Below are 26,243 nucleotides of genomic sequence, written 5' to 3' on the forward strand. Positions count from 1 at the left end.
CAGAGTTCCCAGATGCAGTTGGGGTCTGGACATGGTGGGACACACGAGCCCGGTCAGGCTGTAGGAGCTGCATCAGGGTGCAAAGAGCCAAGGGGTGCAATGAGTTGGGGGTTTCCGACCTCCCCGTGTGCCTGTTGCCGGAGGGAAGGAGCTGCCCAGCTTTGCTGCCCCAGCTCACGTAGCTGCTGTCTCACACCACGCCTCTTTGCTCTCCTCCCTGCCAGGTCACAGACCAGCTTCCTGAGATTTTGACGCTGGATCGGGATCGTTTTAACTAAAGATGGAAACACTGGAGTCCGAATTGACCTGCCCAATCTGCCTGGAGTTATTTGAAGACCCTCTTCTGCTGCCCTGTGCCCACAGCCTCTGCTTCAGCTGCGCCCACCGCATCCTGGTGTCCAGCTGCTCCTCCAGCGAGTCCATCGAGCCCATCACCGCCTTCCAGTGCCCCACCTGCCGCTATGTCATCTCCCTCAACCACCGGGGCCTGGAGGGCCTCAAGAGGAATGTGACGCTGCAGAACATCATCGACCGCTTCCAGAAGGCGTCGCTGAGCGGCCCCAACTCCCCCAGCGAGAGCCGCCGCGAGAGGACGTACCGCAACAGCCCTACCATGTCCGTGGCCGGCGAGAGGATCGCCTGCCAGTTCTGCGAGCAGGACCCGCCGCGGGACGCTGTCAAGACGTGCATCACCTGCGAGGTGTCCTACTGCGACCGCTGCCTGCGGGCCACCCACCCCAACAAGAAGCCCTTCACCAGCCACCGCCTGGTGGAGCCCGTGCCCGACGCGCACTTCCGAGGACTCACCTGCCTGGAGCACGAGAACGAGAAGGTGAACATGTACTGTGTGGCTGACGACCAGCTCATCTGTGCCTTATGTAAACTGGTGGGCCGCCACCGGGACCACCAAGTGGCATCCCTCAGCGATCGCTTTGAGAAGCTCAAGGTAAGCGCCGAGGGCATCCCTGGGCCGGGGCGCACCGCTGGAAGCCAGAGAGCTTCGTGTGGGGGGACCAGTGCTGGCTGCGGGGTGCTCTGGCAGCATGTCTTTTAAGCCAAGCAGGGCTGTGGGCTGGAGGATGGGGTCCATGCACTCATCCAGGCCCTTGGGCATTTCCTTGGGCCCGAGCTCCTGGCAGGTTGCCCTCCTTCCAGCACGCTCAAGGCCTGGGGACCACAGCGCATGGGGAGCCTCCTGCTGTTCGTGAACCTCCCCTGCCTGCAAACTGGTGCTGCAGGAAGCGCTGCGGGCACCGCCTCCGTGTCCTCCTTGGTACGGCTTCCCCAGTCCTCCGCACTGCGAGAGAGAAGGCTCTGGGACGCAGGGATGGAGCTTCCCTCTCCTGCCCGTGCGCCCTAACCTCCTCCTCTGTCCTGTGGGACCTCTGGCTTTTGGCCAGTGCCACCTCCAGCAAGGTGTCCCGGCCGTGCCACCATGGTTCTCCATGGTGGGAGCCTCTGCTCCGCCGCAGTCGGCATTCTCCATCCTCGTATCCCTCGAGCTGCAGAAATGAGCAATTGTTTTCCAGCCCCCTTACCTCGAGCCTGTGCCACGTATCGATCCAAAGTGAATTCTTGCTCTGCTGCCCCTCAGGTTGGGGAGAGCAAACTTCCAGGGAGCCCTCTGGGGTGCTTTGAAGATTAATTTTTATGCAGTGGCTGTGCTAGTGCCGAATAACATGTGAACCTGTGTGGATGATGTTTGACCTATATAAAGTTAGAAATCCCTCTCTGTCCCCTGTGCATTCCGCATGAGTCTGCAAAATGGTTTTAATTCTTTTTTTTTTTTTTTTTTAATAATAAAAAAAATAGAGCTGGTCCAGTTAGAGGTCACGCTGGCGAGGCTGTAACTGTGACTGCAGTCACGTTCCCATTGCAGCCCTTATGTCTTTCCACCTTCTTCCTTGGTCCTTTCTCCCTGAATTTTCTGGGCTTGTTCTGACACAAAAGTGCTTTTCTTGGCTCTTTGTCTTGTTAATGCTTTTAGACAAAATCAATTTCTCTGCTCTTGTGTTTTCTGAGGGCAGAAGAAATAGTTCTATCACTAGCAAAAATTGAGAAGACTTCTTGTGTGCAGGCTGGATTGTTTTAAAAAGAAAAGAAAAAAGATTTCTCTCCAGCCATCAGTCTTTCTAGATGTTGAGTTTACCCTGAGCTGTTTCCCAGCTGGTTTTCCACCTGCCCTTTCCTCGCAGCTCCCAAACCCAACGCGACTCGCCCAGCAATGCAGCGTGGTGCTTGCCGGTGTGCCCGTCCTGTCTTCGTGTTGTGCCTCACTGGGGCTTCCCCCGCTCGCAATGCAGCGCCAGCAGAGCGCTCCTCAGGTCAGAACATTCTTTTTCCATGAGGAAACGTCTCAATTAGCGAGTTGGAAACCCTAGAAAGAAAGGACCATGTATGTTTGTATGCAGTGAGACTTGGGGACAGAAATTAAACCCTTTTAATATTTCCCCCCATGTCAGCTAGCCAGGCAAGCTCATCTGAAGACAAAACCCCCGACAACAAATTGCTTCTTCAACCAGCCAAGCTTTTGCAGGTTGCCAAAAAGCCAAGCTTTTACAGGTTGCCAAGACATCTTTTTTTTTTTTTCCATGTAAATAACAGCCTTAAGTGGTTTTGGACAAGGAGGGAAGCTCTCCTCTGCTCTCTCTGCTATGAACACTCCTCCTGTGCTGCTTGTCCTGCACAGCTCGCCCTTCGGGCACTGCCAAGAGCATGGCTGCGATGCTGGTGGGAGCAGCAGCTGCCTCGTTCCCTGACGTGGAGGAGCTGTTTTTTGGGGGAAGATGCCTTGTTGTCCTTCTTCTCCCCTGCAGTCAGCCTCCCTCTTCCTCTTGCATGCCCTTTAGTGGGTGGGGATTGCCCTCGGTGAGGACTGGAGGCCCACTGGGGTTGGATATGGGGTGTGAGCATCCCCCTGCTCCGGATGAGCACCCGGGGCAGGATGACTCCAGGATAACACTTCCCCAGCAGAAAGTTTCCCTCATGAATGCAGTGCTGCAAATAGCTGGTCCGTTTCTTGAAATGTGAGGCATAAAGCAAATAAATGAAATTTTGAAATGCAAAGCTGCATCTCTGCCTGCTGAGCCGAACTAAGAGGGATGAATGTTTTGCTGCTTGTGAGAATGCAAAATTAGCTGCACAGCCTTCGTCTGCACAGGAAGAGATGCCTTGTCCAAGCTGCATCCTTGGCTGTGGTCTTAAATCTCTTAATGTAATAAGCTGCAAAGCACAGAAAATCAAACCACATTGACCAGTGCTTCCACATGTCTTTAAATGCACTGGCACACTGGGGATGGTTCATTTTGTAACTAAATGATGCGCAGTGGAAACTTCTTTTGCCTCTTTTTGCATCTGTTGCTATTTAATTTCTGCAGGGATCTGGTTTGCGAGGCACAACTACTAGGTGGTTATCAGTCTGTAGTGCCTGGTTTGGCAGAGTTGTGCTTTTTTTCTGATGCCTTTTCTCCTGATGCTCTACCTACGGTGCAGGAGCAGCACGGGATCAATAGTGAGCGTGCCAGCAAGCTTTAAAATCAGAGTCAATATTTGCAGCTGTATTTTGTCCTCATCTTCGTACATCCTCAGTCTATACTTTTCACCGTGGTTGAGTCCGTTGCTCTTTCTGGAAATACTGGGAATCCTTGCTGGCTGCTCTCTGCTCACCTGACCCTGTCGCTTTGCCCCCTCCTTGCTCTTGTGAGCTGTCCGTCAGTGAGCACTGAAGCCAGGCTGCTCTCGAGCATCCGTGGAGCTCTTGGGCATTGAACAGCAAGCGATTGCTCTTGTTTTCTGGCTTCGATCACAGTGCTCGAGCTAGCTGGAAACACCTTTCAGATTTAAAAAAAAAAAAAAAAAAAAAAGGAAAACTGGAGCAAATTATTCTGTCAAAAGGACTGCTTTCCACAAAAAAGCTTTGGTTGGGGATTTTTTTTTTCCTTGTTTAGAAGAGCTAACTGTCTGAAAACTGTACTTTTTGTTGTTGTTGTTAAATCCTGAAGTGTTTCAGTTCTGAGTGCTACCTGGGAGAGCAGGGACCTGTGCTGCTGTTGGGGTTGTTGGTTGGTGCTGGGGCAGATGCTGAGCACTGGTTCCCAGGCTGCTCCCTGCCCCAAGCCTGCAACTGCTGCATTGTTTACAACATTGCCAGGTCAGGTTTTTTGTTCCATGCATCTTTAACTCCACTTGTTTATACCACTCTGCCTGCACAAGGCATGTTGCTTTTAGGTATAGTTCTTGCTCCGCAGGTTCTTGAAGGCATCTCCCTGTCCTTTCTCCTCTTGCAGCTCCCTTTACGGAGCTGCCTCTGCTGCCCGGACCCAGGAGGCAGCGCATGCCTGTGGTGCTCCAGGTGCACCAGCTTGGCTACAAGTAGTCAAAATGCAGGGGCTCGATGCTTGTTTTCCCCTCTCTGCGCATTCAGGAAGGGGTGGGATGCTGAATGTAAAGGTGTCCATCACTTTGTCTCACTGGCTGAAAAATCAGCATTAAAAATCAAATTAAAAATGGGTGTAGATTAAGCGCAAAGCAACTGGCTTGACCTAGATAAAGCAAACGCCTAGGACAGCAGCACGTTATCAGTTGAGTAAAAAAAAGCTCCGCCAATTATAAATTGAGATGCCTCGAAGCCCGTAATTACAGTCATCTCCGCGTTGTGCTGCCCTGTCCCGTGCGCTGGCTGCCACCCAGCCAGGGCCGGGCACGGGGTCACCGCAGCGCAGCGAGAGAGGTCGCAGCGAAAAAGGATTTGGCTTGTGAGCTCCGGACAGCTCTGCAGCAGAAAGAGTTTCAGAAAAAGGATTTTGCCGTAAATTATTCGCTGCTTTGCTTCTGCATCTGATCTGTTCCCTTTGCGGGAACCAGCTAAGGGCCGTTGCTGAGGTTTCCATTGACTGACACACTGGGAACAGCAAAAAAAAAATAATTATATATATATATATATATAGTAACACTTTCATATCTGCTCTCTGCTAAAGGAGGAGAATAATCCCATCTCCTGTTGTGCTTCAGACAGATGCACTGCTTCCAGTGGGTTAGTGTCAGTGTGATGAAGTTTAAAAAATAATAAACAAACCCCCGTGCTAGACAAATTGTATGCAGAAAGCTGATAGTTATTCCAAGGCTCTTCAGGGAGCGGTGGGGTAGAACGAATGAGGGGAAAAAACCTTCCTTGGTGCTGCAATGTAGGACTTCTTCGCCTCGGGACCAGGGAACGTGTTCTCACTTGCGCTGTGTGAGTCACCAAGATCGCTGCTTAATTTATAATTTACTGTACTGCCACGGGGCTAAACTGAATTTTATACATTTATATACCTATGGTTGGCTTTTATTTTTTTCGTTTTCCCACGTGCAGAAAGGAGCTGGCTGAGAGCGAGGGTTAACATTGTGATTGCTGCGACTCCTACACAGAAGGTGGGGGGCTGCTACCAGCAAACAAAGGGAAACCCAAACCTCTGGCTGTGTGGCAGCGATGAGCTCCTTCCCCTGAAGCAGATCTTTTTTGGGTCTGCGTCTGCCCAAGACCTGCTTAGAGAAGGAGATGCAAAGCCTTGCTTCTGAGCTGGCCTGGCGTGGGGTGATGCGGGTGGATGAGGCTGCCGAGCAGGTCATCATCATCTTCCCGTTCCATCCATCCCAGGCTGCCAGCACAGTTTTGCTTGGATTTGCCAAAAACACACACTTGATGCGTGCTGCAGGCACACGCTTACCTGTGGAGCATGGATCATATGGAAATACAAAATTTTCCTGGCTTCTTTACACTGCAGTGGGAAAGGGATCAATACACGCTCTGGTGTCTGATGTAGCTCCCAATTTAAATTTTCCATCAGTGCAGAGAATGCAAGTGTTGGTCGCTGTTTCGTTACTGATCCTTTGTCGGTTGCCAGGACCTTGAATCAGCCCTGAGCACTGGGCTCCTTGGTTTTCTTTCCCAGCCATCAGCTTTTTGGGCAGAGTTTGGATTTTTTAGTTAATTTATGTTTAAATAAGCAATTACAGGTCCTGAGATAGCAGGCCTGGAAAACTGCGTTGGTTAGATCAATCTCCTGCTTTTTCCAGGACTGTGTTCACTTCCAGCCAAATCAGGTTGCTGCGGTCTCCCCAGCCACCAGGACCTAGAGCAGCTCTGTGGCTGGGAGCAGCTAGAGGATTGACCTCCTGCCTTGGCATCCTGCAGGACGGCAGGCCAGAGCTGTGGAAGAAGCAAGACGGTAATCAGATGGAGTTATTTTTAAATAATGAGTGTTGCCTTCTTCTCTTAAAGTCCCCAGGAAAAAAAAAAAAAAAAAGCATTGCTTTCAGAAAGTGGTTGGATGCTAACTTGTTTACCTGCCGCGTCAGCCTTGGGCAGTGAGGAGTCCTGCATTGTCTCATCCTGCCTCATCTCAGCTTCTCCCCAGCCTGAGGCCTCCGAGAGCTTCCAGTGCTGCAGCAGCGATGCCTCAGATATGCCTCTGAAAGCACAAGGAATAGGCAAAAGGGGCTGCTTCAGCAAAGGGCCCTTTTGCCACCTGCAACGCGATGGTACTGAGCCTGCGTGGATCGTGTTTGCACTCGGATGCGAGGGTGAGGGCAGGGGTAGCTTGGAGCAAACCTCACTTGTGGGGACACCACGAACCTCCTGGTGCTGTTCCCTGTTCTCCACGTAAGTAGTGCTTGCCACGGTGCTTTGCCTTAATTTTAATTAGCGCTGCCCTCTGGGCTGCTGGCAAGGCACCGGCATAGGCAGTCATCAGAGGAGGCTTGGAGAGCATCGTTTCCAGTTCAAGCAGAGCACGGGTTGCGGTGCTAAGCAGAGGCGAAAACCCTTCCAAGTTACTGAAGGAGGACAGGGAGGTTTTTTGGCAGAAGCTGTTGCGCTGGTAAATTAGAAACGAGAAATTTATGAGCGCGTTAAATTGTATGACTGTGGCCGCTCCGGTTCGTTAGGTATTAAATTCCTGCTTAACTTCCTGCCTCATGGTGATCGACTCCTAGATGGCAATTAGTTAGGTGGGAATAATTTGTGGGAAAGCACCGCTCGTGCCCCGTGCATGGGCTGGGGGGCACGGGACACGCAGGATTTCCTGCCCAGAGGGGAAAGGTTTGTGCTGGTACGAAGGAGCGGGGAGCACGCTTCACCTTCAGCTGAACAATATTTTCACTTGGCAGAACGTGGGTTTTATGGCTCTGTGGGAATGTCTTCTTGCTCAAACCCCCACAACCCAAACCCCCCAAATTTTTGGTGTTTGGAGAGCGTCCGTACATAAAGAACAGAAATAAGTCTCTGGGTCTCACTTTCCTTGAGAGGGGACCTTTCCCTGGGCTGCAGGAGGAGAGACATGAAAAGGATCAGCAAAACATTAGGTGGGCGGTGTCGTGGTGGCCCAGGGCCAGCGGGTGCATAGGTGGCTTCTGGGGGTGTCACCCCGTGGGCTGTCCCTCCCTGTGGGCTTCGCTCCTGGTGCTGTTTTGCGCAGCTCCATCATGTTGCTCTGGGCCTGGAATATGTGGTCAAACTGAAAAAAAAAAAAAAAAAAAAAAAAAAAAAAGAAAAAAACATGGGTCTTAGGCACGTGCAAAGTCCAGCCTTGGCTTTCGCTGCTGGCTTCTCCTGCAGCTGGGGTGGTGGCGTGGTGCCCATCAAACAGGCTTATGCGAGAGATGACAGGTTTAGCAGTTGAATTTTCTATTTCTGGACGGGGGAATAATCTCTAATACATAATACTTTTTTCCCAGCTGAAACAAGTCTGTGCCAGTCCTTGAGCTACGGCCCTGTAGTTTTTCAAGACAATTGACGTTCCCATCAGCCCTAATCTTTGTTGCATGCTTTCCTTGTCATGTGATTTAATAGATATATTTTCTTCTCTGTCAACAGATTTGTTAACAATACAGATGCTTTCATGCTATAGTTTTCTGTAATGTCTCTTTGGAGGCTTCACATTTGTGTTTTGCAGTTTCTAAATTTCTGTTTAGCCCTGCTTCTTCTCTCCCCACCCTGCCGCTGGCTCTCTGAAATAGGAACTATTTCAGGGAAGACTCAGGGGCTTGCAGGCGTTTTCCTCCCTGGAACAGGCACTTTTGTTTCCTGAAACAATTGCAAGCTGTTATCTTTTCAAGGCTTCTGTCTGATGATGGCTGTAAGGGCGTGGAGCTGAACTTCCGCTGCTTCAGTTCTGCATGAATAGGTTTTCTTTGAAAAATGAAAATTTTAGTGTAATCCCACCTGCCATAGAAGGTGTTTACCGGTGTGGGGTTGCCTCGGGTTTCTGTGAGCTGGTTTTGCTCCTGGCAGCTCTGAACCTTGCCCAAAGGTGGGACAGTGTCTGAGGCCATTTATTCTCAGCTATTTTGCAGTGCTCCTGCTGCCAGCAAGCTCGTGCTGCCTCTACCCTTTTTTCCTCTTTTTTTCAGAGATTTTACTCCAGCTTCTCCACTCTTTGCTTCGTGCTTTAATCTCACATACTAGAGCTCACACTGGCAATGCCCTGTGGTCTGTCACATTCCCATGCCTTCCCCCAAGCCCTGGCCGGCATTTTTGGCAGCCTCATGCTGCGGTTCGCATCTCCCAGGGTCCCTGCATCCTCCCTGGTGCACCCTCAGCTCCACGGCCTCAAATCTGTCACGGGGGGTGATCCCTCTTTCTGATAGTCCTGCCCTGAGCGGATGTTGCTTAATATTCAGGATGTGTGGCGTTACGGGGTTATAATGAATATTCAGAGCATGAATTAGCATGGCTCGGTTAATTACGCGCAGCGTGCGATAGGGAAGGCGCAGGCTCTCGTTAGGGCTGCGCTCAGCTATTTGCAGTGCGTACGCTTGCTTGGAAATCGTGTCCTGGGAATGCTCGGTGTCTTTAAGTAATTTGGAGAATTGGTTGTGTGCGCTTGGGCGAGCGGCGTATGAATTTCTTAGCAGGCTTGAAGTCATGCTCTAAGATGCTGAATATGCTATTATTATCACATTAAACCCTTAAATAGGCTTACAGGTGTTATTAAGTAATTTTACCATGATGGCTGACATGCTTTGAAAAAATATATCTAATTTCAATATCCAATCAGTGTGTGTTTAACGTGCCCTTTTGTAGAAATGAATGTGCAACAGCAGAGTGCGTGCTGATAGAAATCCTTCTGTGTTGGGGCTGGAAAAGGATCTTGGGACCATGAGACCATGAGGCAGGAGATCTTCAGGGCTCCTGCTCTGTTCTTCCACAACAGGTCCCTGGAGGGCACTGGTTCCTGCTTTGCACTTCTTGACCCACCTTGTTTTGGTCTTCATAAGCAGGTATGGCTTCCAGATGCACAAGTCCTTGCACCTCTCTTGTTCTGCTGAGCTCCTCGTGGGCCAGTCCAAACGTCTGTAGTGTTTGGAGAGCCCCGTCCTTACAGGATGTCCTGCCCGGATGATGCTGTGGTGTAACATAAGCATGCATCTTCTGTGTCAGGAGCTGACAGCACCGCCACGGGGTGAGTGATGGCACTGGGCTGGCATGGTGGTCAGTGCTGGGAGCAAAGTGAGTCTCAGGCGTGACAAGCAGAGAGGTTTCTCGTCAGCCCTCTCTCTAAGGTACGGATTGGGTCTCTCTGCTGCTCCTACCTGTTGAATTCCTTTTCTTTGGGGTGGGTTCCAGCCCAAAAAACACTCCTGGAGGGATATCTAGTGCTGCCACCTGTGTCCCACCAGCCTGCAGGACCTGGGGCTCCTGCAGCAAGGTGACACGAGCAGGCGAGGCTGGCGCACGCTCCCGTCCCACGGGTGGCCATGGGACTCTTTGAGCATTAAATGACTTTTCCACCTGGGAAAGCTGTCAGATGAATTGTCTGCATCCCAAGTGCAGCCCTTTCCAAGAGCAGCTGGAGGAGGGCGAGGTGCGCGAGCAGTGCTGGCAGCCCATCTCCCTTGGATGGAGCCTCCAGGAGCCTTTTCAGTGCTTCAGGCTGAAAAGCGCCTGGCCGGGCCTCCCATCCGTCCTCCACACGCCAGCACCCCTCCCTTCGGGGGCAGAGAACGCAGTGCTCAAAGGAAGCCTGGATTTTCTGATGCAGCTTGCTTGCTTCGGTAGCCAACTGGCCGTGGGACAAGGTTGCGCGACCGTCCCGCGTGGTGGTGGTGCGGCACACGGTGCTCCGTGGCTTCTGAAGCAAATCTGATCCTCAGGGGCCCAGATTTGGCATTTCAGTTTTTAAAAATGGCCTGATATGCAGCCTGCTGGAGCCCCCTCCACTCATATGGGCATCACTGATTTACAGGATAAGCTCAGGAAATAATGTGCAAAAAGGCGTGTGTCGTGCAGGATGTGCCAAAGCAATAAATCCGGATTCCTTCCGTGCTCCTCTAAGGGGGCTTTTGGGAACCAAACATCTGGTGTCAGAAGAGGTCCAAGAGAAAACGTGCACGGGTTGTCCTTCTATGTGTGCTGTTTGGGCTTTTTTTTTTTTTATACACATAAAATGGTGATGGTTTGGAAATAAAGGTCAGGGGGTGAAAGAGATGCTTCCGCTGCAGCTCCGCATCCTGGTGATTGCCTGATGTTTGTGGTGGCGTGAGCTGTAAAAATCCAGACTATAATTTAAAAGCCTTGAAAAATGCCCCTTTGTTGGCCTCCCAAGGAATGAATTATGTCCTGCCCGAAGCTCTCCCGGCCCTGTGAAGGAGACATTTTCATGAGCATTGTTTCAGAGTAGCAGGGCAAAGGGTGTCTGCAGCATGGGGTTTAACAACAAGGAAAGCTCTTTCTATCGTGTGTTTGTAAAGGCTTATCTCAAAATAACTTACCCTAAGTACTTCAATACTGCTGAAAGTGGTGTTCTTCCCAGATAACTGGTGTGTGGAATCATTTGTATTAACGTTGGATGGGGGCTTGTGGGTTTATTGGGTGTGCAAGTTTAAAGGTGGACCTTCTCGTCAGCATCTGTGGGCATAAAACAGGGTGAGGATCCTGCAAAGCCATAAGCCCTGTAGTGGTGTACCAGGAGTGCTAGCGTTTTATGAGACTAATAACTCAGTTAAAGCCCTCAGTTTTCTTTTAAGCCACACCTTGCTTCTGAAAAAAATCTCTTTTACCAGAAACTTCATATACTTGGTTCCTCCATGGGAAGCTAAGTGGGTTGGAAAACAGAGAGATGCTCAGGTGTCACGGGGAAAGAGGCTTGGATGGAGAGGTGCCTGTGTTGGGAATTCTGTTTGCAGCCTGAGCTACCGACTTCGTTCTGAGGCGAGGACAAACGCTGCAGGTTATTTACACATCCGTGGGGTGCGGGGGCATAGCTGGGAGGTAGTAGAGGCATCGTGGTTTTCGCCATTCTCCTGGCTGTCCTCGGGCACAGAGGTGATGTGGCCATGGTGGGTGGCAGCTGCTGGGCCATGGGCACGCTCTGGTGGCAGAGAAGAGGCTCCTCAAGCCCCGTTGGCTTGGCTGCTTGAACTCGCACCTCAGGCAGTGCCCTCCTCCCGTGCTTTGCTGGTGCTGCTGGCGCATCCGTCACTGAGACCACGACCTGCTGCAAAGGTTGCAGAAAGCGATCTGCTCGCTGGGACACCTGGCTCTGGAGCTTGTTAGATCATCCCAGCACCATCCGACCCTTTGCACGTGAAGCTCACAGGTCTCAGCTGAAGCTCTATCATGAAAAAAAAAATAAAATCATAAAAGCCACTTGACCCATTTGCTGAGCATCTGCCCTGTGTTGGCTGGAGGAGGCAGCGCAGGGTTTCCGTGCGTGCGGGGCTGTTCTTCTGGCCAGTGCCTCTCCACCGCTTGCAGCCTACCTGAAAAGCAGCTGTGCGAGATGTGAGCAAGAGCCATCTGAGCAGCTTAAATCGGTTCTCACGAAGCAGCGGCTGGCTCAGCTTTTTCCTCTTGCTGCGCTTTGATCTGACAAGCGTTCGCTGAGGAAATTAGCTGTAAGGTCTTTGCTGCTGTGAAAGACAGGCGGTTTGGAGCATGAAGCGTGAGCTGTGAATCGCTGTGCTGCTCCGTCTCCTGTCACGGCTTCTCTGCTCCCGACATGGGGGTCTGGATTGCCCCTGGAGCGAGCAGAGCCGCTGCTGGCACCAGGATGGGTGCTGGGGTCCTGCCCCAGCAGGGGCAGCCCGGAGGAGGCATCCCTTCCTTCCTGTTGCCTTGAGGAGACTCTTGAGTAGGGGGAAGAACTTAACCTTTGCCAAGGTTAACGATGTTAATTTCTTCCGGTCATAGGTGTGGATGCTGTTCTAGGCCCCCATTCCTGGCAACGTGCAAGCTGGACGCTGCCTTCTCCTGCAGTCCCCCCAAAACAACTTCTTGTGGTTCAGCCTCCCAGTCCTCGCTTGCAAATTCTTCTTTGCTCTGCCTCAGTTTCCCAGCTTTAAAGCCGCGCTGCATTAGATTGGCATTTGAAAGACAGGAAGCGGCTGAGATAAGCTGCTGCTGAAGGGCAACGTGGTCTCCTGAGCTCGGAGCTCAGCTGTGCAGGGAAGAGCTATTGATTTTCCTTTACCTTGCTTTCAAATGGAGTTGTCAGCTTTACGACTAAACATTATGTGCTGTTAATGATTTGCTGTCTCAACTTTTTGTCTTAAAGTCTTGGCTGTTCACCTTTCTGGAGGTGAAGCACGTAAGTGCTGGCACGCAGGAGGCCCGCTGGAGAGCAGGAGGCTTCCCACCTCTTTGGGTCATTTGTTGTCAGCTTCCAAAAAAAGGAAAAAAAAAAATGGCAAAGACGGTCTTATTTTGTTTGTTGGGTGTGGAGACCTTTGGGGTTGCTTTCCATCGTGTTGTCACAATGCAGCAGCTGTACCTGGAGGTCCTCCCCATGCGTCCAAGTGCACGTGTGGATGCGTGCATGTGTGGATGCTCTGGCAGTCCTCCCTGGGCAGTCCCTCCCGCCCAGCTAAATGCCAGCTGTTCATGGTGCATCAGAATAAAAGAAGTTTCATATCCATTTTAATTGTCTTTCCATTCCCACTCAGTTTTGGGGGCTGGAGTTCTTCTCCCAGTGCTGGAGCTCTGGAAGAATTGTTTAGAACTGTGGTTTTATTTATTTATTTATTTATTTATTATTATTTATTTGCTTTAATCTTAAAAATCATAAGAAGAGAGGGGATAATTTAGGATTCTGACAGCAGAGCGGTCTTTGCATCCTGGCTCTTCCTGTACCATTTTACTCCAGCTCACCGAGCCCCCGGACCTAACTGGTTTGTTCATGTGTTCCTCCAGATGAAAAGGGAGATGAGACACACGCCCTGGGAATTTGTCAAAATGCATCAGGCTCCTCGTGCTGCTGGCCCGTGGTTCCTAATAGATTCAAAGGGAAGTAAATCAGCATCTTGACTTCCAGGGTCATCCGAGATGCCTCCATCTGCAGCGGCAGGGATGGCATCGGCATTGCAGCGAGCACAAGTGCCTTTGGGTGCTTCTTCACCCTCCTCTGGATTGGAGTGTTGGTGCCACCACGGTGCCCTGGCATTGTGGGGACGTGGCGTGGGCACCAGCAAGCCCCTGTCCCCATGGTGCTGCTCCAGCATTTCTTGGGCAGGATGCTGTCCCCATCACACCAGGGAAATCATGTCCCATTGACCCCAACCCAGCCAGAAGCAGCCCCAAGGGATGCCCAGATGTTGCACAGCCACTTGGAATAAAATACTGTTCCATTTTAGGATTGGGAGGAAGGTGCAGAAGGCAGGTCCAACCCCAAGGACTCCATCTCAGTGGGTCAAGGCTGGGGGGACCCCTCTGTGCCCACAATGCTGCCGAGCCCTCATATTGTGAAGCCCAAGCATCCGACTGTTCACCAGGGCACATCTTTAGCAGTGGCCAGGAGAGCTCAAACCCGTCCGGATGGTCCCTGGCTTAAAAACGAGTCTTTCTGTTTCATCAAATGCCCCTCAGTTCTCAAAGCTGTGTTTTTTTTTAATTTGACAATTCCTTGTCAGTCCCAGCAGGAAATATGTTTGGGACCAGTTGGAAAACAGAGGGGGGAAAAAAAGTTACCAGAAGGTTTTTCAATTCTTTGATTTTTTTTTTTTTTTTTTTTTTCCACGGAAAGCACAGCGAGAGAATGAATATTCTCCTGCAATCTGTTTGCTGCTCTCTGGGTAGTAGAGGATGACACCAGCTGTGCTGGCAGAAATCTTAAAAAGAGAAAAATCCCAAACTCACATTAGCAATTAAACATATCGCTTATTGAACTCTGGAGCTTAATCATATTTTTTTTTCCCCATTTTTATTTTGTTTCCATTTCATTTTGTGTCTGAGTTCTGGTCTGAGGACATGCAAGTTGAGGGTTTTGCATCAGGCAGGTGCTGAGTTATTCCATATTCCAGTCAGGCTTAATTAATGCAGTGCACACGTGCGTTTGTGCTGCTGTGGCCACGGGAGCCTGTAGGGATGGTAAATCGTTACCAGCGATGCCAGGCCTCTATAGGGGTGTTTTAGGCAGAGCTGAGACCTGGGCTGTGCACCACAGCCCTTGTGGGCTGCAGCTCAGCACCTCCTGGAGATGTCACCTGCAAAGAGGTTGAGGAGGGGCAAGGGGCAGAGAAATGGGGCCACTGTTTACTGGAGGCTGCAGGAGCTCGGAGTCTTGTGAGGAGAAACCCTTGCAGAGAGGAGGGAAGGACCAGCAGCCCCGTTTCAAGCTGAGAGCGTTTCTGTGCTTGCACCCCGTGCCCTCGTCCCTGTACCCCGGGGCTGTGGGAGGGAAGGAGGAGAGCATCTCTTTGCTTCTCTTGATGCAAAGCTTGTGGTTGGACGTGGCTGCACTTGGTCTCTTCTCTTGTTCCTGGCGTGGGATGGCTTCTCCTGAAGCTGCTGGCTGCGGGCTCCATCCCCGCTGCGAACCGCAACGCATCGTGCTGCTGCGGCGCTGGGTGATGCAGAGCACTTGGTGCCGCGGTGCGTGGTGAGGGAAGTGCCAAGCGGGACGTCTGCAGGGCAGCAAGCTGCCCGCACCCGTCAGGAGGTGTTCCCAGGTTCGATTTTCTTTTGGGTTATTGCCAGGTGTCCAGCTCTGTCTCTCCTTCACCACTACGATTGCTCTAGAACCAGTCCCGATGCGTTCCTCAGCTCAGGAAGCTGCTGGTCTGAAAGTACTTCAGAGCCTGCCGTACCCTCCTGTCCCACCGCCTCCCACTTTGCATCCTATATTCCCATGTTTTATCCATTATTCCCATGTTTTATCCATTCCGGCAGCTTCTTCCGTGAGTCCTGGCACTCCTTCAGCCCGCTGGTAACAGGCAGCCCCTGGTGGGGTGTTGCAGTCAAGCGCGTCATTGAAATAAATTGTCTCATAAATTATCAACAAAACCAGCTCCAACATCGCTCGGTGGCATCCCCGGCAAGGAAGCTGGGTGGTTTTAATGCAGCAGTGTGGACAAGGCCGGTTTTATGTTCGACCAGAGCAGTGGGACAGGAGGGCGTGGAGCTGTGGGGATGGAGTCTGCTGCTTCCGCACACACCAGGGCTTTGCCAGCCTGGGCAGCAGGACAACGTGGTGGGTTTTGTCATGTCAGCCTACAGGGACTTTTGTAGCATAAGGAAGTATCCCACCCAAAGCTGTGTGGGAATGGTCTAGGTCTGTATTTTTCTCATTTTGTAGTTTTGTGGTAGAAGGCACGGTGGTGGGCTGGTGTGCGGGTGATGCCAGCGGGAGCGCAGGGGCTCGTGGTGCACCTCTGGCCAGGCAGCCACGGGGGCTGCAGGGGGAGCAGAGGGATGGGAGGAGGCTCCGTGCTGGGTAGCTGTGTGCTAAAAAGGTGGCAGGCATCCCTTCTGATAGAGGATTTGGGGCGTGTGCTGGAGGAGCTGAACATCTATCCCAGCTGGAGGACACGTTCTGCAGAGACTGCTTGGACACGCAGCATTTTCTGGGCACTTGTGGAAGAATTAGCATCATTAGCCTGAGTTCGTTGTCATTTGTAATGAACCCTATAAAAAAGAACCTAGCGCTGCTTTCCCTGAGTTTGCCTTAGTGGTGGGGTGATGCAGTCACTTTCGTGTAGCGTTAACGGGTGCGGGTGTCTGCGGGGAGCGGTGAGGATGGGGTGCCAGGGGGACACGGGGCGCAGCCTGGCCTAGCCTGCTGTGAGAGCAGCAGCCATGAAAGCCATCGGGATTTTAATCATGTTGCCAGGGTCGGGGAGGGAAGATGTTACATCAGGATACAGCTGCTTTGTGCGGGGCATCCCCTCTCTGAGTAGCGTTTCTGTAACAGGTGGGCAGTGCATGGCGCTCGGAGGGGGGGGCGATGCTATTCCCGGTGGAAAATGTCCTCTTCCATCTAAAAAGGGACGTGGAAGGGATGGGTGAGATCCCCTGAGGCCGGCATGTGGCCACGCACATCCCTGCATCGGGAGGTCTGCTCATGCACAGCCCGACCTCAAGAGAGGGGCTTGGCCTGGCAGCACCCACAGGTGTGAGTGATAGCGATGCTTTTTTCTTTTTTTTTTCTTTCTTTTTTTTTTTTTTTTAATGCACAGTACCCTGATGCATAGAGAGCTTGCAGCACAGCTGTAAGGGGACAGTGCTGGCTGTGCCACCAGCATTGCCCTGCACAGTGCTGGACCGGGATGGGGCAACAACATTCGTGTTTGTACACTGCAGCCTCTTTCCCTTCCCGTTAAGGGAGCATCCCCCCTTCGTAAAGGAAAATGCCAGCTGCGATTCAAAATGGCACGCAGGATTTGGGGAGGAGGCATGTTGTATGCACGGAGGAAGAACTGTGCCCTGCGAGCCTCGGCACTGAGCTCCATTCACGGCTGGGCAGGCACCGGGATGAGGCAGGAGGAAAGGGGAAGAAGTGCAGAGAACAGAGAGCAGTAAAAGTGACAGCTTTTTAAATAATTTAAATCCGAGCCGTGCTGAAGCAGAGAGTTTATCTCAAGAGTTATCTGCAGCCGAGCTTTGTTTAACCCTGGGTAATCCTTCCTGGGCAAGCACAAGAATGCCCTGCACCGATAATACCTGCCGGTGAGAGTTATTTAGTGCTCAATAGCTGCTTTTTAAAACATTGTAAAACATTTCTATTGAAAAATAAAAATAAAATGCTAATTGCTCTGGTTTCAAAGCCCATGACAAGGCCTCTTACGGAAGATGTATGTTTGTAGACATGCTTGCCAACACATATATTAGCGGTGTCAGAGGGAACAAAAAGTTCCCGTTAGCAAAGATTAGCTTTTAAAGAAAAATGAGGGGTCCGGTGGAAAAAAAGAGGAGAGAAAAAAAAAACTTGAGAAAGGTTTTCTGAGTAACCCTCTTTGTGGAGGTCTCTGCCAGGAAGATCAATGTGGTTGTTTTGTTATTGTGCCTCGACACTGCTACGTTTTGAAAGAAGCCTTTTGAACTGCTTGTGAATGTGCAGGAAAGAAGCTGCTGGAGAGGGGGCAGGGAGCACGCTGGCCCTGCCAGCATTTTGGTGAAAAACCGCCCGCTGCTGCTAGCGACAGCGCCTGGGGGGACGCGGCGGGGACTCCACTTCTGCAGCTGGGGCTGCTGTGGTTTGCTGGACGTGGGACACCTCTCGCTCCTCCCACGTGCCAGGTCCCCCCCGTCACTATGCTCCCCGTGCCCTTGGTGGCTTGTGAATGAGCCCAGGAGGTGAGGAGCTGGGATGCTCAGTGCAGCTCCATCCTGCCGTGGTCCCCAGCATCTCCCCAGGGCGTTGCCATCCCTCCTGCCCTGGCTCCTGCGTCTGCTTCGCACCACAGCCAACGAAGGTCCTGCCCTCCTGGTCCCCTAGCAGAGTGCGCGGGGGCACAAAGAGCAGTGGGCTTTCTCCACCTGCTCTTCAGTGGGAGGGTGCCCCGTATTTGAAAAATAATTTCAAAAGAAAGCCTCAATACCTTGGGTTTCACGGGTCGCCGGGGCTTGGCGACTGGAAACATCCAGCATGGGAATTTCTGTAACCCAGACTTGCCAGCTGCCTCTCACAGGTGGGCGCTGTACAGCAGCTGGGGTTAAAACAGAGCCCGGTCAGTGCCCTGTGTGCCTTCTCCCTGCTCGGGCACCCGGAGGGGTCTCCGAACCCACCTGGGATTAGAGGGCTTGTGGCTGGCACGAGGGCACGGTGTGGGGCTGGGGGCAGCAGCTGGGGGCCAGCGGTGCCGGCGTCACGAGTGGTTTTGTAAGGCCGGCCTGGGGAGGAGCGGGGCCGCGAGAGCTGAGTTGGGTACGGCGTCAAGGGGCCGGCTGGTGCGGAGCGCGACAGGTGACTGAATCCACGCTGAAGGCCCGCAAAAAGCCACCGGCAGCAAGCGCCGAGCACCACGGCCTCTGTTTGTTTTGTGAGGCACTCGGCGTTTTGCAGCGGGCCTCGTGACTGACTCGGGCTCTGACTCACGGGCTCCAAAAGCCCAGGCTTGGCAGCCGGCGCGTCCGCACGCTGTCTGTCTGTCCGGCCGCAGAGCAGGGAGGCAGCTTTCTGCGTGCCCCCCAGAGGTGTTTGTCCCAGCCCAGAGCACGGCGGGCTGCCGGCCAGGAGGAAGGAAGCTGCTGGTGCAAGGGGGCTTCGCTGGTGCCGCGTTGTCCCCAGCCATGTGCCGGCTGGGTGTCGGTTTTGTAAAGGAAACGTTTTCCTGATAGCAGCTATCTGCGGCTTGCTAGAGATAAAGTAAAATGTTATCTGCAGGGAAAAACCTTTAGAAATGCCTGCTGGAGAGAGAGCAGCGTGCCTGGCTTGCAGCTAAGGCAGGCGGAGTTTGCAGAGCGCGGTGACGCTGCCCTCGGCAGAGCGCTGCCCGCTGCGGGTGCTGCAGGAGGCGGCCACGAACCCGGCAGCAGAGTGCAGCGCTCTCCCTGTCGAGCTGCGAGCTGGATTCCGCCAAGCACAGCTACGTGTCAGCTCAGCAAAAACAAAGGAAGGTGCTATCGCTTGCTACGCATTCATTTCCACGCAGGCCTGGTTTTCATTGAAATGATAGGAGCCAGGCAGTGCTGGAAAAACATTGCTCTTGACGCCACCGCTCACCGGGCAATAAAAAAGTTCATTGTGGAGCTGGCATGTCCTGCAGCCTGAGTGGGATTTGCGCTGGGCTCTGCGATGCCCTGAAACCCAGCTACAACATCCCAAATGGAAAACTTGGGAATGATGTGATAGGCGACGGGGGGCTCCCTCTCCAAGCAGGGTGTCTGGTGCATCACGCTCCATCCCCACGTTTCTGGATAGCTGCATTGTTTTTACATCTGCAGCCCTGGGAATCCCAGGGCTGTATGGCAATTTCAGCTAGCTTTTAAACACAGTCTGGGGACCTCCAAAGGCTCAAAAGGCAGGAAGCAGATAAGAAAACCACCGGGTTTCTGTAAACCTTGTGGTTTGGGGGATGCTTGCCTGATGTTTATGAAGCGCAGGGGCTGGTGGCAAAGCAGATGCGGGGTGCTTCACCCCATTGCGGCACAGTGGAGCCTGTGAAGGGCTTTTGCTCGCCGGGATGAATGCAGCCCAGCAGCAGGCCCAAGCCCAGGCATTTGGTCTGTGTTTATTCCAGATTCTCACCTGCTACTCAATTAATTCTTTGCTCTGTTGCACAGCTTCAGCAGCTTTATTTGAAGTGTCGCACAGCATGCAGGGGGCGTTTGCCTCTTGTACAAAAGCATTTGCCTTTTCAGCATGTCTCCCACCTGCAGCAGCCTGTGCTCTTGGGCAAGATGCTTTTTGGTTTGGGTTGCTGTTGTTGTCTTTTTTCGTTTCTGTGTTTTGGCAAAAAGATTTGAGTGTATCAGAGGAGAGGGCTGGAGGAAGACAGAGGTTATCACAGCCCTCTGCCTTGCCAAGAAAGGGCTATGAAACTTGAATGTCCGAGGGAAATAACTGAGATTTTGGGGCTTTCTCCCATTGTGGAGAGGTAGAGTGTATTTTTCCTTTTCTCAATACAAGAAACGTCCGTGCATTATTTTATTTTATTTTTTATGAAGAAGGCAACAAGGACTGGTGGGAGCTTGGCACTTGGCTGGGTGAAGCCTGAGCCAAGCGCAAAGCAGCTGAAGTGGGTTTTGGCACGCGCAGCTCCCCTTGCGCTGGCTCCTCGGCTCTGCTTATCCGTCCCCTCCACGGATTCCAGATGTTGTAACTTTCCGAAAGGTCTTTCTTTGCTTTTTGGCTTTACCCAGGCTGCCTAAACACGCTGTCTTGGGATGCTGCAGGGCATCTGCCAGTGCCGTGTCCCTGTCCTCAAGCGGCAAGGCTGGGCTCTTTGCCCGGGGCAGGAAAACCTGTTCAGACCTCTGCTCCCGTGCCCGTTGCTGCAAGACGTCGGCACTTGTGCAACCCACAGGGCTGAGCCCTGCTGGATCAGCAGCCTGTGTACAAGCTCCGTGCATCCCCAGCAAAGCCCGCAGCCGCATCCCACGCATTGCGGGGGGAGAGGGGGGTCCCCAGCAGCACGTAGCCATGCTTATGGTAGCTTTGTCGCGGGTTTAGGCATTTTGCTGGCTTTTTCGGCAGAAAAATAGCAGTGAAGGGAAAAGGCAGACAGAAGGCACGGGGCTTTCTGCTGCTCCGGTCTGCACAAGGAGTTAAAGAAGTCGGTGCGTTTACCCCGAGGCTGAGTTTGTGCTGGTGCGCGTCTATCTCAACATCTCCCTCTCCGGTTTTAACAGTCTCGCTGCGGCTTAGCATAAGCAACAGATCAGCCAAAATAAGCCCCATCCCGAGCAGCCGGTTGGCGCGTTGTATCTGCTTCCAAGAGAAACCTGAGGGTTTGCCTCCTCCTTCACGCTTTGGCGGTGCTCGCGGATTGCCCTGCCAGCACAGCTTTAGGGATGACGTGGATGTGAGCGGGATAAAAGCTGGCGCTTGGCTTTCCCATGGCCCCAGCCTCTCCCCCAGCAGCCAGGTGCTGGGACAGGGGTGCTGGAGCATCCCCAAAAGCAGCGCAGCTGAACCGCTCCTTCCAGAGCTGGAGAGGAAGAAAATCCAGGGTGAATTCCCTGTAAAACGTGGAATGGCCCCACTGAACGTGGCCGTCCCGTCCCAAATGTGCCCCTGGAGGCTTTCACATACTGGGGATGTGGAAGGGTTTCCCTGGGCAGCACAGGAACAGGAATTTGGGTTCAAGTTACTCTTTCATCGTTGCAGCGATGCTCCTCGTGCCCTGCAGTGCTCTGGGTGGGATGGTGCTGGCCCTCGTGACTAATGAAGCAGCCTAGCAGAAGGAGCCAAGCGCAGGCAAGCAGTCAAGTCTCCCAAAGGGCACATGGTGGTTAATCCTTCCCATTTGTCACCCCTGCACAGTGGGTTTCTAAAGCAGCCTCAGGGGCTTTGCAAACAAAATTTCTCAGTAAACAAAGTGTTGGTGCAGCGGAGCAGGGTTCAGTGCAAGGCTGCGTGGTGAAACAGCAGAAAAACCCTACACAGAGCTGGAGAAGTGAACATGCTTCCCTGTAACCACTTACAACACGTCTCGTTATTTGTCTTCAGGTTATTAAAAGGGAAAGCAGTTGGCTCTATTTCCTTCCAACAAACCGTTCAGTGGAGCGATTTAAATCTAAAGCAAACACAACTGCAAGGGCTGAGCAGGGACAGAGCCTCTAAGAATATCCCGGCCTCCCCCAGGGTCTTTAAGCACGCTCATGATCAGGGGGTGCTTCGCATCGCTCAGCGCAGGGCTTTGCCCTCCAGCCTCCTGCCGTGGGCTCCTGCTCTGCTCCAGCTCTGCTGGGTGCAGCCTGGTGTGGGGCTGTGGAGACCAGGGCTCCTGCCCCACTGGGCATCATGGTGAGAGGGGAGGACGGTGCACAGGGAGGACGGTGCACAGGGAGGAAGGTGCATGGGGAAGATGGTGCAACGGGAGGACAGCGCAGGGTGGGACAACGCATGAAGATGGTGCACAGAGAAGATGGTGCATGGAGAAGGTGGTGCTTGGGGAGGACAGCACATGGAGTTCCCTCCAGTACATGGGAAGGACGATGCACAGACAGGATGGCGCACAGAGAGGACACTCAGTGTGTGGGCTTGAGGGGTGCCGAGGGGGAGCTGCGACCAGTTTGAGTGGGAAGGAGCCTCGGCGAGGGATAAAGGAAGCCCTTGGAAATTTTTTTGCTGCTCTCTGTTATGGCCCTGGTGCCCGAGTGCTGACAAACAGTGGCAAGGCTTGGGGATGCCTTTCAAAGATTGATACTGATGTTTTGTGACAATTAATCTTGCTATTTATATCAGTATAATTAGCTATGTTATTAATATTATCAAGGCGCCACAGTGCTAATTATATGTCTGCTTAACATGTGCTATCAGTGCTGCTTAAAATCCAATGTAATTCTGTTTGACATTATCCCCACCATTAGCGTTATTTGTTGTGTGCTGCGGAAGATAATTTGATGCTTCTAATCGCTGCGATACCAATTATGTAAGCTGTCCCCACTTGCCAAAGCTTTTGAGAATGATGCCACCAAGTGGTACAGCTGTCCTAGGGACGTGGCCCTGAGATGCCCGCCCTGTCTTTGGAGTGCCCTGTCCATCAGGGGCTTCTTTGGAAGGACAGGAACTCTTGGAAAATCCTGCCCCCCAAAATAATGTAAGTAGGTCTTTGCTCTGGGCTCTGTAGGAGCTTCCCTGGGCTTTTGTTTCCCCTTTTTCCCCCACCAAGAGCTGAAATATTTCATGTTTGAGGAGAAATATCTGTGGGGAACCCAACTTTAAGGAAACGTCTCCATCTTTTACCCTAAAGTCCTGTCTGCCAGCTCTGCAGGGGTTCTCCTCCTCTCCCACCAAGCTCAGGAGATGGTGACATTTGATGGCCAAGCTGTAGCCCATCCTCCAAGTGCTGTTTGTTTTCTTAGGGGCCAGGCAGCTGCCCTTGCCTTCTCCTTGCCCCGTGCCTGTTTCTCCTGTGTCTCCTGTGGTGGCAAAGAGGAGCGAAGAGGTCCCCTGGGGAAGCCTTGTGTCTTCTCTCCCCTGCAAGCAGGCATCTTCAGCTGGCCTTTGCCGTGGCCTCGTGCCGGGTCCCACAGCATCTCCTTCCTCTGCCCGTGCTGCAGGACCCTGGCATCCTCCAGCTCCTGGCGGAGGCTGGAACCTGGGATAAACCCGTAAATACGGGGGCAGGAAGGGAGCCGCCTGGTTTCTGGCCTGCGCGCTGCTGCTTGCCCCCCTCCTGTTACGCTGGGTGGAGGAAACAGCTTGTGAACACGCGCAGGAGTTAGCACAACAGGGAATTCAAAGCCAGCTGCTGGAGCGTTTGATCGTCTTGTTTGATCCTCAGAGCTGGGAGCTGAGCTTTTTGGGGGCATGCTGGGAGAGGGAAGGCACCGATTAGCAGGCTCTGTTTCATTATTCATTTGCAGCCGTCTCGGTGCCCCTGCTCCAGCATGTAGACGCTGAAGGAGAGCAGGCAGGAGTGTGGACGGGTATGGGAAAGGGGGTCAAGAAAGGGGGTAAGGAGCAACTTGGGGCTGGAGGAGTAGATATTGAAGCATCTTTAGTGATGTCTCTCCTGCCCAGTGCTGGGATGGGCTCTGGGGTGCTACAGCCCCCCAGCAGGCAGCTCCTGCCCCGTGCTTGCTGTCGGACAGCCCTCTTCTGGCTGCGGTGCCTGGAAGGGGGCTTGGCTGTGGACAGAGGTTTTTAGGGATCCAGGGTAGGTTTGGAACCATCCTTTGGGATCCCCCTTGGGGTAGCTGTGTACTTGGGGAGAAAAGGGGACTCCGGACATGGTGGGCTCTCCTTGGCGCCCAGCCCTTCTCTGCCAGCAGGACGAGATGCGGTGGGAGATCCCAGCCAAGCCATCGGGAGCCCCGCTGTCTGCCTGGCAGTGGTGGGCGGTGGCAGCTGCTTGCTTCCTTCCCTGCAAGCCTCTGTTACGGAGCATTTCAGCTCCTCTGAACGAGGTCTTCTGGGGCTGTGAGAAAGGCTGAGCTCGTTCGCCTGTGCTTTGGTGGCCCTTTTCTTCCAGCCTTCTGTTTTCCAGAGATGAGGCCATTGGCAGTGCAACTGGCCACGGGGAATGCTGGCATAAGTAAACTTAGGGAAGAGACCTGAGCCTCCGTCCTTGCACTGTTGGATAGAAATGAAGCAGTGCTGAAGGTGATAAAAGTCTCAAGTGCAAGGAAGAGGAGAGGCCAAATAAATGCGCAACACAGGAAGACTCTCCCTGGAGCTGGGGAGGCAGTGGGGATGCTGGAAAACACCCTGTGGTGCATCCGACCACCAACCCTAATGATTCGATGCGATACTGCCATTGCATTGCCATGGCTGTTTCCATCGAGGAGCAGTGGTTCTACATCGCCCTTTTGCTGCCAAATCTTTGGGGTGGTGGCAGCCCTGGTTGCAAGGCCCCGCTGCGAGCAGCCACGTCTCCGTCTCAAGTAACAAGCTTGAGGACGAGCCATTTGGAGACAAGTTTTATTGCCAATTAATATTTCAGGTTAAAATCATGTTCTGCAGTATTTTTGCTTGGTAAAGCTAAACTGTGGGACGTGGTCATAACACAAGTCAAGCTCCCCTTGAAGTGATTTCTTCCCCGCCATTTGTCATCGACCTCTGGTGCTGTATCTTTCTGATCTCTGCAGAATTCAATACATTTTCTGCAATAATTTGAAATGCGGGAGCTTTAGCTTCACTTTCAAGGTAATTTTTTATTTGTAATTCAAAACCTATCTCCCCGTTGTTTAGGCGTGAATTCTACTCCTAATTCATTTTCTGCATTTCATATTCAGTTTTTGAAAAGCTGAATCTAAACGTTGCTATGCAGACCAGGCAGCTAGGAGAAAAGGATCTTGCAGGTACCTTCCCTGAAATTTTTCATTACTTTTTGCTGGAATTTCATCTCTTCATTTCCACAACAGAAGGTTGATTCTTTATTAAGTGCAAATACAAATTTGAATAAATCATTTGCCAAATTCCAAATTTACTTTTTGCGGGTTCAGATTTAGTATTTCATCTCTTTAAATGGTATCATTAGTTTGGAAAATTAAAAGATTTCAAATGATTTCAAAACTCAAGCCATGCACTGAGCCTTGCAAATGGCCCACAGGGTGATTTTGTAGCTTCCTAGGGTGCATCATCAGTCACTTCAGCTGTCAGACCTTCTTCAAAATGCAGGCAAGAGCCAATATAGTCTGCTATGATTTTATGTACTTAGTACAACTTCTACTGAGGAAGGAATCGCAGGCACTGTGCTATTAATCATTCAATTGTGAAAATGAAATAGGTATGCTAATATATTCCTGTATAACTGCATTCTCCAATTTCAAGAGGGTAAATGCAAGCCAACATTTGACTAATGAAGCTCTCTTGGTTGGGAATCACACTGGGATCTTCAGAAGGTGGGGGTGAAGGGTGTCTTTAATCAGAGCAGCTCAGGAAATTACCAGCAGAGCATCTGACCCTTTTGGAAGAACCCAAATGGTTAATGGAAACCAAAGGGCTTCAGCCTCCACCAGGAGAATGTGGCCCAGGGGATTCCTAACTCACACTAGGAGTTCCTCAGTCTTCTGTTACAACTCCCATGCCCTCCATCACGGTTATGCTTTCCGTCACGGTTATGTTTTCCATTTGGTTTGTTACAAGCTGGAACTTCCCAGGAGCAGCCTGATGCTCAGCCTGGGCCTTTTGTGCTGGCCTGCCCATGTCTCCTGCCCTCTGAAGCCATTGGGATCCCACCTCACTTACTCTGTCCCTTTGTAGGCCTCCTGTGGCTCCTCCTTAGATTTTTGCCACAAGTTCATTTTAGTGTTTCATGTTCAGAGATATTTATGGTCTTTTTTTTTTTCACTTAAGAGACCTTAACAACAAAAATTATTGTTGATTCTCTTTTACTTAGCTTGTCCTCTTCTGTCTTTAATAACTGAGCTCAAATGTTATCAGTGGCATTTAGCGTCGTGCTATTCTGAATGTTCCCTGTGTGCCCCAGATTACTATTTGTCACTTTTTTTTTTTCCTGGAAACCCCATCAGTGCATGAGATCCTCACATACCCTTGGGAATATTTTTAAGGGCTCTTCATAGCCATACCATTATCTGCAGCAGGAGTAGTTGATATAATTGTACTATTGTTAGTGAGCCCATGAGGACTTACATTCGCTGGAGTTGGTTTCCACCCACCTGCCCTTACTTTTTGAGCAGGGCAGCTTTTATGTCATTCTTTGTCTTTGCCTACCATGTATTTATCCACATCCTTCAAAGGATGCATCTTCCATTCCACCAGTCATTTCTTCCACAAGGTTATACATGTTTATGGGGATGAAGCTGTGTTGTCTACCTTTAATGCTCTGAAGGGAGCTTTGTTCACTTTTGGCTTCAAGGCCCCAGGCAGCGTGGTACTGCTAGCTGCAGTCCCACTCCCGTTCCATGTCTGACAGTC

At 51.9% G+C, this 26,243-nt stretch overlaps 1 protein-coding gene across 1 annotated transcript in view; it reads left to right on the plus strand.

Annotated features, from left to right (window-relative positions):
- Nucleotides 1-280: 280 nt before the first annotated feature.
- Nucleotides 281-26,243, plus strand: part of MID2 (midline 2) — a 57,801-nt gene continuing 31,838 nt past the window's right edge. The window contains exon 1 of the mRNA XM_035541436.1: nt 281-946. Coding sequence (XP_035397329.1) covers nt 281-946 — 666 coding nt within the window. The remainder of the gene's footprint in view (nt 947-26,243) is intronic.

This window comes from Cygnus atratus, chromosome 13 (assembly GCF_013377495.2).
Source record: "Cygnus atratus isolate AKBS03 ecotype Queensland, Australia chromosome 13, CAtr_DNAZoo_HiC_assembly, whole genome shotgun sequence".
In the NCBI taxonomy this organism is placed as follows: domain Eukaryota; kingdom Metazoa; phylum Chordata; class Aves; order Anseriformes; family Anatidae; genus Cygnus; species Cygnus atratus.